Consider the following 9,882-nt stretch of genomic DNA (forward strand, 5'->3'; position numbering starts at 1 on the left):
CTTCCTCTCTGTCTGTCTGAGACTCCCCTGTGACTCTCTCTCGGTCCCCATCCAAAAGCCACACAAACCCCCTAATTAAATCACATCAAAACACTATTCACCCTTTTTTAATATTATTAAATTCCCATTTTGCCCCTAACACTTCAACATATCTACCGTTATGCCATTAACTTTTGATTCCTTCCAATTTTACCCCTTATATCAATTTTAAAGGACTATTCTATCCCTTTTTTATATAAAAAAATAAAAAAAAATTTGGGGTTATTACACTAGGGCAAACCTGGGCGCTGTGACAGCAGAAAGAGTACCCCAGGTGTCCCTGGCCATCTCAGAAGAGAAAGTAATAGCAGTGGTAGAAACCTCCCTGGCAAGATGCATGGCTCTGTCCACCACCATCCGCGGGGGTAACCGCCTGCCCTCAAAAATACCCGCGTTCCTGTCCAGCCAGATAGAATGAGCCAAATATGCCCACCGGATCCCGGCCTCAACCGTGCTGGGCCGCCGCATGGCCACTCTCAACCAATGAATCAAATCCTGTGTCGACTCGACTGAATGGGGCAGCAATGTGGGCGATCGGCTTCAAATGCCCCAAGCTCTGGGGCACTGCAAAAGAACATGATCCATCGTCTCCTCTGTCTCCGTACACTAATCACAACACTGAGTGATCCTCACCCCTCGCTGTGCTAGTAAGCTCCTGGTCGGTAGGCAACCCCACGCTACCTTCCAGATGAAGAGCGCCACACGCGGGTGAATCCGCATCCTCCAGATCCATCCTCCCTCTATCTGTCGGGCTGGCTCTCGGCTCAATAATGTGTGGATATCCCTGGCTCGCACCTGCGATCGCCCTGTCGGCATCCAGACTAATCTATCCGCCCCTCCCTGGGCAAAAATAGGTAGGGCCAGGATCCTCTCCGCCAACTGCTCCCCGAAAGCCTCCCTAATCAGCTCCACCCTCCAGCGGTCCCCCCCGGCTCCATCAAGTCACTGACCCTGAGACCGGCTAACCTCGATGTGTCCACTGTAACCGGAAGTCTACTCATAGGCTGCTCCGTCACCCAACGGTCCTCCAACACATCAATAGATCGACCATCACCAATGGCCCATCTAATCGCAGGAAACACCAACCCTGCTCTAGCACAAATCTCCCTCCAGATCGGTGAGTGGCGCCGCCCAGACCGGGCACCCGGCACTGGATCGCCATACTTGGCCCTCATAAGTGAAGACCACATGCCATCAGGCTCCAACACCACTCTAGCAGCGTGTCGTGCAGCTAGAACCTCACGCCTCGCCACCAAAGACTGCACACCCAAACCACCATATCTCGTCGGCTGACATACAACCTCCCAAGCCATAAGATGGATACCCCCTCTGCCTCCAGTCCTCCCCCAAATAAAATCCCTGAAGATCTGCTCAATATTCCTAACTGTCGCTACCGGTATAAGAGAGTTAGATAATAGGTAAATCGGGATCGAGGAAAGAACTGACCGTACCAGTATAATCCTGCCCATCATGGAGAGAGAATGTATCTGCCACCCCTCCAACCTATGCCGGATACTGATCTCAAGAGAGGTGCAATCACTGCTACGCAGACGCTGACCAGAGATCGGGACTCCCAAATACCTTAACCTGCCCTCCTGCTCTCCCACCCCCAAAATCTCCAGTATAGCGGTCTTCACATCTGGTTTGGTCTTCGGGCTAAAACAAATTGCTGATTTAGATGAATTAACCCGTTGATCAGACATAGAACAATAATCCCGCAAGATCGTCCAAATGATCCCTGCTGCCTGTCTAGTCGCACGTACTAACAGAAGACAATCATCGGCAAATAGTAGATGAGAAATCGGTGAGGCATCCAGCACAAGCCTATAAACCTCCAGCTCCTGGGTGATCACTGCATGCCGCAAGGTCCTGGAAAGCGCATTTGCACATATAATAAACAGTAATGGGGAGAGGGGACAACCCTGACGCAGCCCACCAGAGGACACAAAATACCGTGATGGCGTTCCATTTACCAAAATGGCAAAGGAAGGGCCTCTGATACATCCCATGACCCATCTGATCCATGCCTCGGGAAATCCAAACCCCTGCAAGGACTGCTGTACAAAATTCCATCTCATCCTATCGTATGTCCTCTCCATGTCAAGCTTGACCCCCATCAGACTCCTCCTGCTCGACGCCCTGCCAAGATCATACATGAACTCCTGGGCAATAAGAACATTATCTGTGATACTCCGTCCTCCCACAAAAGCCCCCTGCTCCGGACTGATCAATCTCGGAAGTATATCCCTCAATCTGACAGCTAGTAACTTCGCCGTCGCTTTGTACAAGGTAGTACAGAGACTGATCGGGCGAAAGTGACTAGGCTCCGAAGCATCCTGTCGCTTCGGTATCAGAGTGACTAGGGTCCTCTGCCAATCTGTAGACATCACTGCTGTGCTGAAATACTGCTGTATGGCCGCCGTCACCCCCTGACCAACAATCATCCAGTACCTCCGGAAGAATAACGGTGGAAAGTCGTCCGGACCCGGCGCCTTGTCCCCCTCAAGGGACCACATCACCTCCCTAATCTCCCTCTCCGATACCGGCCTAATCAGTGCGACCATATCCTCCTCTGCCACCCGTGCCATTGGCGATACGATACTCCCTGAACTCCCAGTACCCATTTGCTCAGACCATCTGGCCCTGAAGAAACCCTCCAGCACCCTCCGAATCAAATCTGGATCCTCCACTAACTGCCCATCCTCATCCCTAATTACCCTAATCCTGTTCCGATGCCTCCTGATCACTGCCGACTGGTGGAAAAACCTAGTATTCCGATCCCCCTCCTGGATCCACTGCACCCTCGATTTCTGTCTCCAAAAGATCTCCTGCTGTCTCAAGAGAGAATCATGTAAGGATAGTAGAGATCTAAGCTCCCCCATCTCCTCCTCTGCCAAACTCCCCCCCAAGGCCTCCTGAGCCTGTAATCCGGCAATAGCCTCCTCGGTCTCCTCAATCCTCCTGAAGATATTCCCTACCTCCTCACGGTTCCACCTTCTCAACCTTCTTTTTGTCAGCTCCAACCGGCGAGACACACGATACATAGCATCCCCTCTCACTAGTACATCCCAAGCCTCCCTCACAATCTCCCAGGACCGAGGGTAACATGTCCAGAACTTCTCAAATCTAAAAGGGGGATGAAAAGAGACAGCTGCATCAGTACTAACTAGTAAGGAACAGTGGTCGGACGCAATTCTCGGCAAGTGACGGACATGGTAGTCAGAAAAACACTGGGCCCACCCCGCTGTGGCATAGACTCTGTCCAATCTCTCCCAAACCCGGGCCTGCCCCTGCTAATTATTGCACCATGTGAATGTTGGTCCCGAAAATCCCAAGTCTATCAGTCCATTTGACGCTATGAAATCTTGGAACTCACGGATTTCCCTCTTATAAGTGAAGGCCCTCCCCCCCATCTTCTCCTGGGGATCCGTGATACAGTTGAAGTCACCTGCCACCAACATGGGATAAGAATGGCCTTTTACTATAAATTATATGTAGTGTAATGGTATTTTTCATTATCCATGAAATGTTGCACGTCATTCCAATAAATTTGCCAAATGTCTGATTTTTTCATAGTTATTAATTAATGCTTGCATGGTCATGGCCATGAGTAATTTTAATATCAAAGAAGATTTGCCAGTTCGACTCTACAATCTCATTGCTACGGGTGTGGAAAAATTGCAGAGTTGGAAAATCAGAAAGAGTGTAATTAGTATAAGTACATTATCAAGAAAATGCAATTGAGTAAGCCAAAATATATATGTTACCTTCTAGCAAGTTGAATGGAGAGAATCATAGACAATTGACATCACTTATTGATGATTATTTCCATGATGGATTTATAGATAGTTGAATCAATTATTAGTGAGAAAAATCAGAAATTTGAAATCTCTCTCTCTAACATGTCTCTTAATTGGTTTTTTCATTATGCTTCTTCAAGTATGGACATAATATTATTTTTCTAAAATCTTTTTGGAAACTAATCTATTTTGACAACCAATCCAACAAAATGAAAAGTATTAGGGTAGAAGAATTTTTCCAGAAAAAAAATTCCGGTTTCTATGCTGTGATTTCAAATTGCCCCATCACCTTTTTAATAGATATAGTTAGCCAAACATTTTGTTGCGTTCCTCTTTTTATAAAAGTTTTGATCCCTACATTGACTCTTTCCTCATTACTTTCTTTCCCACGTCCTTTCTCTCTCTCTCTCTCTAATTATGCACCAAAATCTTTCTTTCTAATGCCTCTCTTAGTTGGTATTTTATTTAGGCCCTATTTAGCATAACATATCAATGTATTATGATATTATATTATATTATATTTATAGTATAATACAATAATAAATATATAAAATATTATAATTATTAGTATAAATTAATTTTTTATCATTCTAATGACCATTTATCTCTCTAACAAATAGAGAGAAAGGAAGAAGAAGATTGAGAGGGAAAGGGAGAAAGGAAGAGGCGGAATAAGAATTTTGGAGGGAAAAAGTGTGATTTAAATAGGGATATTTTGGTCCAAAAAATAGCTTCCCGACAAAGCTGAAAATAGCATCAAATTGGAGCTTCTCTTCAAAAGCTGTTTTCAGCTTCCCATAAAAGTTGAAACAGTTTTTCAAAAATTTTACCAAACACTATTTTTTATCTAAAAGTATTTTTGGAAGGCCAGAAAGTACTTTTTGGCCCTCCAAAAGCTCCCCAAACAGGGCCTTAGGCTTCTTGAGATATGGACATCAGATCCATGCCTGGACACAACATTAAATATTCAAACTTTGAAATCATCTTAAAAACTAACCTAATTCTGACGACCAATCCAGCAAAATCAGAAAGTCATATGTAGAAGAATTTTTCTAGAATTTTTTTTTTTTGATCTCCATGCTGCAATTTCTCTATGTCGCGGATCAAAGAGTGGTCTGTGCTCTCCTCTGAATCCACCTAATGTCGTAGCCGAGTCGCCTTCCAAAATAATAATGCTTGTATTCTTTAAAAATTAAAATATGATTAAAGACATACAAATGGAATGATGTAAAATTCATGCATCGAAATTAGGGGTGCAAATGGGTCGGGTTAGGTCGGGTCCAAGGTGACCCCGATCCGACCCGATTTTTTGTTCGGTCCCAATTTTGGACCCGGACCCGACCCGGTTGAAGATCGGGTTGGGTCGGGTCGGGTCCGAGTCGGATTCGGGTCGGGTCCGGGTCTGATTCGGGTCGGGTCCGGGTCCAATTTTTTTGTGCTTTTGGGAAAAAATTTGGGTAAATCTAATTTGGTCATATCATAATTATGAGGTGCTGGGTGACCCATGACTTGAAAGACTTTGCAATTGAGCTACAGTCAGAACAGACCCGTGACTTACTAACTAAGTCGGTCTACAAGCCAAATTTCATATCACACTATTTTTTATCTATATGACTGATTGGACGGAACTCGGTGTCTCCCAGCTCCCCTCTCACGAGGACAAAAAAAATCCCAGACCTTCTTCCAAAATCCAATTCCATTACAGAAAACTGGCACATGACCCATATTCAGTTGCAGTGTTCCCTCACTTTCTCCCTTCAAAAGTTAAAAGAAACAAAAACCAAAAAACAAAAGGAAAAAAAAACAAAAGGCAGCTACCGAGACACCAGAGGTCTCAACAGTGTAATAGATCGAGAGAGAATCCTGACGGGCCGACGTTCCTTTGGATTCTGTGAACCTATGCTTGTTGCTAACTTGCTATCCTCCCACACTGACCAACAGTACTACAACCCACGCCAAAAAAAAAAAAGAAAAAAAAAAGACTTTCTTTTGCTTTTCCTCCCTCTCTCTTCGGGTCCATTCGGGTCGGGTCGGGTCTGTTTGGTAAACCCAGATCCGACCCAGAAAATGATTCGGGTCCAATTTTAGGACCCGACCCGGATCCGCGGGTCCTAAAATTCGGGTCGGGTCGGGTCTACGCGGGTTGGGTCGGGTCGGGTCGACTCGTGACCCGACCCATTTGCAGCCTTAATCGAAATGCATGCAAATGCAATGATGGAGGTATCCCCACCGGCACCGCTGCGTGCATCCATCACAGCGGTGAAAGCGAAAGTGGGAACTGGGCCCCCCACCCCAAATGTGCGTTCCCTCGAAACGATTTTAGATTCTGCCACGTTGTGGTCGTGAACTAAAATTCCTGACCTCTCTCTTAATCATAACCATCCACACTTGATACTAACCTTTTCTTAGATTAGTAAATTTTATTTATTTTTTGGTACAATTTGTTATTTTTATTGGATGTTAAAAATTTTCACCTAACAAACCACTTTATATATACAGAGAGGCAACCAGTATGTAAATAGATGGGATTATTCATCATTTCAAAAATTTTATTTGAAAGAATCATATTTCTATTTTGTATATTTTTTTTTCTTTTTCATAATTTTATAGATGGTACTCATACTTATTGTGTGTGAACAGCCAGTGGAAAAAAAAAAAAACTCCGCCCAAATATCTCTCCCAATTAGTTAGCCAATTATTTTAAATCAAAAACAGAAAAAAATAATTTCTCATAATTAATCAAAAAATAATTAATCTAAAACCACACGGCTAAATTCAAATAAATAAATGAAAAAAAAATTTACATCATCCACAGCCACTCATTTACCTTTCTGTTCTCCCCCAAGATTTTTTCTCCCACCGCCTCGCCTTCTGCTTAAAACCCTCCATCTCACTTCGTCTCGCCTCATCCCGAAAATCACTCTAAAGCCTCTGAACCGCGTGAAACCCTGAACCTAGAAGCTCTTATTCTCCTCAAAAATGGCGACTATGGCCACCTCCACCCTCGCGGCGAAGCCCAAAACCTCCTTCGTCGACCACTACCACTCCTCCTTCAGCGGCCTCATCCTCCCCTCGCGCGTCTCCGCCACCCGCTCCCACAGTTCCCCCAGCCTCTCCATCTCCGCCTCCGCCGCCGCCCCCAGGTATGACCTCAACTCCATCCGCTTCAACCCTATTAAAGAATCGATCGTCTCCCGGGAGATGACCAGGAGATACATGACGGACATGATCACCCACGCCGACACCGACGTCGTCATCATCGGCGCCGGGTCCGCCGGGCTCTCCTGCGCGTACGAGCTCTCCAAGGACCCCTCCGTCCGCGTCGCCATCGTGGAGCAGTCCGTCTCCCCCGGCGGCGGCGCCTGGCTCGGCGGCCAGCTCTTCTCCGCCATGGTCGTCCGCAAGCCCGCCCACCTCTTCCTCGACGAGCTCGGCATCCCCTACGACGAGCAGGACTCGTACGTCGTGATCAAGCACGCGGCGCTCTTCACCTCCACCATCATGAGCCGCCTCCTCGCCCGCCCCAACGTCAAGCTCTTCAACGCCGTGGCGGCGGAGGACCTCATCGTGAAGGAAGGGAGGGTCGCCGGTGTGGTGACTAACTGGGCCTTGGTGTCGATGAACCACGACACCCAGTCGTGCATGGATCCGAACGTGATGGAGGCCAAGGTGGTGGTGAGCTCCTGCGGACACGACGGCCCCTTCGGAGCTACCGGTGTGAAGCGGTTGAAGGACATCGGAATGATCGACTCAGTCCCGGGGATGAAGGCCCTCGACATGAACTCGGCGGAGGATGCCATCGTCCGCCTCACCAGGGAGATCGTTCCCGGCATGATCGTCACCGGCATGGAGGTCGCCGAGATAGACGGCGCCCCCAGAATGGTAAAATTTCCATCTTTTCTCTTTCTTCTTCACTTCTAATGGTTTTGGTTCATGGAGATAAGATGTTTGCTGATTTGTTTCTGGTGTTGAAGGGGCCGACGTTTGGGGCGATGATGATATCTGGGCAGAAGGCGGCGCACCTGGCGCTGAAGGCGTTGGGGAGGCCGAACGCCTTGGATGGGATCGGCTGGGCGGAGAAGGTGCACCCGGAGATGGTGCTGGCCTCGTCGGAGGGCGGGGATGTCGTTGATGCTTAAGTAGGAGTGAGGAATGGAAGAATAGTAGTAGAGGAGAGGAGGGGAGGGGAGTAGTGAGAAGTGAAAGAAAAAAACACCAGAAACCTCTCTTGTGGTTTTTCCGTTTTAATAATATTAGCATGTCTCTTTCTTGAGTCTATAAATAACTCGGGATTTTTCATGTGAAATGCTCTCTTTCTAACATCAATTGATAGATTTGCATGTCCGCATATTAGCGACATATATGATATATGCAAAGGTTATGAAGATTTTGTTGGTTAAGTAAGTAGGAAATTAGTAAGTACTGTTCTTGTAGTCTGTTGTCCGGAAAATGCAGGGCTAAAAGACCTAGGTTTATTCGATTTATTATTCTGCATGTACTCCTGCTTGCTCTGTTTTTCATCGCTCGCTGGGGTTTCGGTAACTATCAGAAGATCGTCTTTTAGAAGGGTTTACATAGATGGTTCCGTGGAAATAAGGAAAGGACTCGAACTGAATGTTCGGTGATGACACAGTGGCCGTTTTGGTTCTGAGTTATATGGAACTTCTTTCAAATAATATCTTTAAAACAGAAGCATACGCTCTTGGAGTAGGAAGAGAAGTAAAGTTGAAAGACCAGCAGCTCCATGGAAGAAAAGGGAGGAAAGGATGACATGGACGGAGGAAAAGGAGATAAGGGAAGGCAGATGAAGACAGAATAAGGGAAGGGTGTGTGAAGATTCGGTTTCTGGTTACGGTACAGTACAAGAACTGTTTTGAAAGAATGTTAGAAGAGGGGAAAGCAAAAGCGCTTAAAAAAGATTACAACTTAGCCGTTGTGAAAGCAACAAAAGGCAGAGAGAAGGAACTCAGATGGTCTTTACATCCCCCACATGATTGGAGATGGAAGGATTGCCTTGCCCTTCCAGAGAGTGGCGGCTTATTCATCTTTAATTGACGGACAAGATGGCTTTGTCACCAACGCCTTCTTCCATTTGTTTAGTCTACTTCTAAGGGCAGATAAATAAATAAGTAGTGCTTCCAACGGACAAATCAAGTGGAAGGCATTCGGTTTCTACATTTAATCGACGTCCGCGCATTTCGAATCTGGGTCATTTCGTTAGAAACAAAATCTCGTACCAACTTGGTGGTATAAAAGATCATTTTTGCTTAAAACTTTAACTTGCATTATAAGTAATTATGGTTTAGCAAAATCCAACAAAAACTAAAGTTTAAAGACTTGCTTTGTTGAGGCGTGGGAACCAAATGGTCCCAAGTTCAGCATCAGACGCTCGCACTGTAATGAGATTTCGAAAGTTACAATCCTCATAGGTTATACCATCTTGCACTGAGATATGCTATATGTTTCATCTGCTTGGGGACCCTATACCATATGACAGCAAAATCTCCTTCCATCCAAATTGATGGTGATCTTGCATGCTGCTTGAAACTCAGTCGAAGGAGTTGAAGATATATTGGGTTCTGCGTTTTGAGTAATAACGTCTTTTTTTATCACCACGATAATACAAATCTTGTGCTTCTTCAAAGTAGAGCAGGATGCCAGCCAATTCGGGCTAAAGGCCGGCAGGCAAGAGATAAATATAATACACTGTATTGCTATCATCATTATTATATCATATTTATCTGATTCATCAAATATTTTGATCATTCTGATGGATTTGACATCTAGAGAAAAAACAGAGCAAAAGGTAGGGGTTCATCAACTACAACAAAGAAACGGATACATGGTGCTATGGTTGAATGAATGAGGTAAGACAATAAAACCATTTCTTCACTCAAATCAATACTCAGTCAATCACACTGCGGATAACGCATAACTCTGCATGGACTCATGAAAAAAGATCCACTCATTTCGAGCCCCCTAAACCACTAGCCCAGCCAACACAGCTTAGGATGTTGTAACATCTTGGTGGCATAGTCAGCCT

General features: G+C 45.6%; 1 protein-coding gene across 1 annotated transcript; it reads left to right on the forward strand.

The window, feature by feature from the left end:
• Positions 1 to 6,721: 6,721 nt before the first annotated feature.
• Positions 6,722 to 8,145, forward strand: LOC103716822 (thiamine thiazole synthase 2, chloroplastic-like). Its single transcript, XM_008804994.4, has 2 exons — positions 6,722 to 7,721; positions 7,814 to 8,145. The coding sequence occupies exons 1-2, from the start codon at positions 6,819 to 6,821 to the stop codon at positions 7,976 to 7,978; spliced, it is 1,068 nt and encodes a 355-aa protein (XP_008803216.2). The 5' UTR covers positions 6,722 to 6,818; the 3' UTR covers positions 7,979 to 8,145.
• The last annotated feature ends 1,737 nt before the right edge of the window (positions 8,146 to 9,882 follow it).

Source organism: Phoenix dactylifera, chromosome 4 (genome assembly GCF_009389715.1).
Source record: "Phoenix dactylifera cultivar Barhee BC4 chromosome 4, palm_55x_up_171113_PBpolish2nd_filt_p, whole genome shotgun sequence".
Classification (NCBI taxonomy): Eukaryota; Viridiplantae; Streptophyta; class Magnoliopsida; order Arecales; family Arecaceae; genus Phoenix; species Phoenix dactylifera.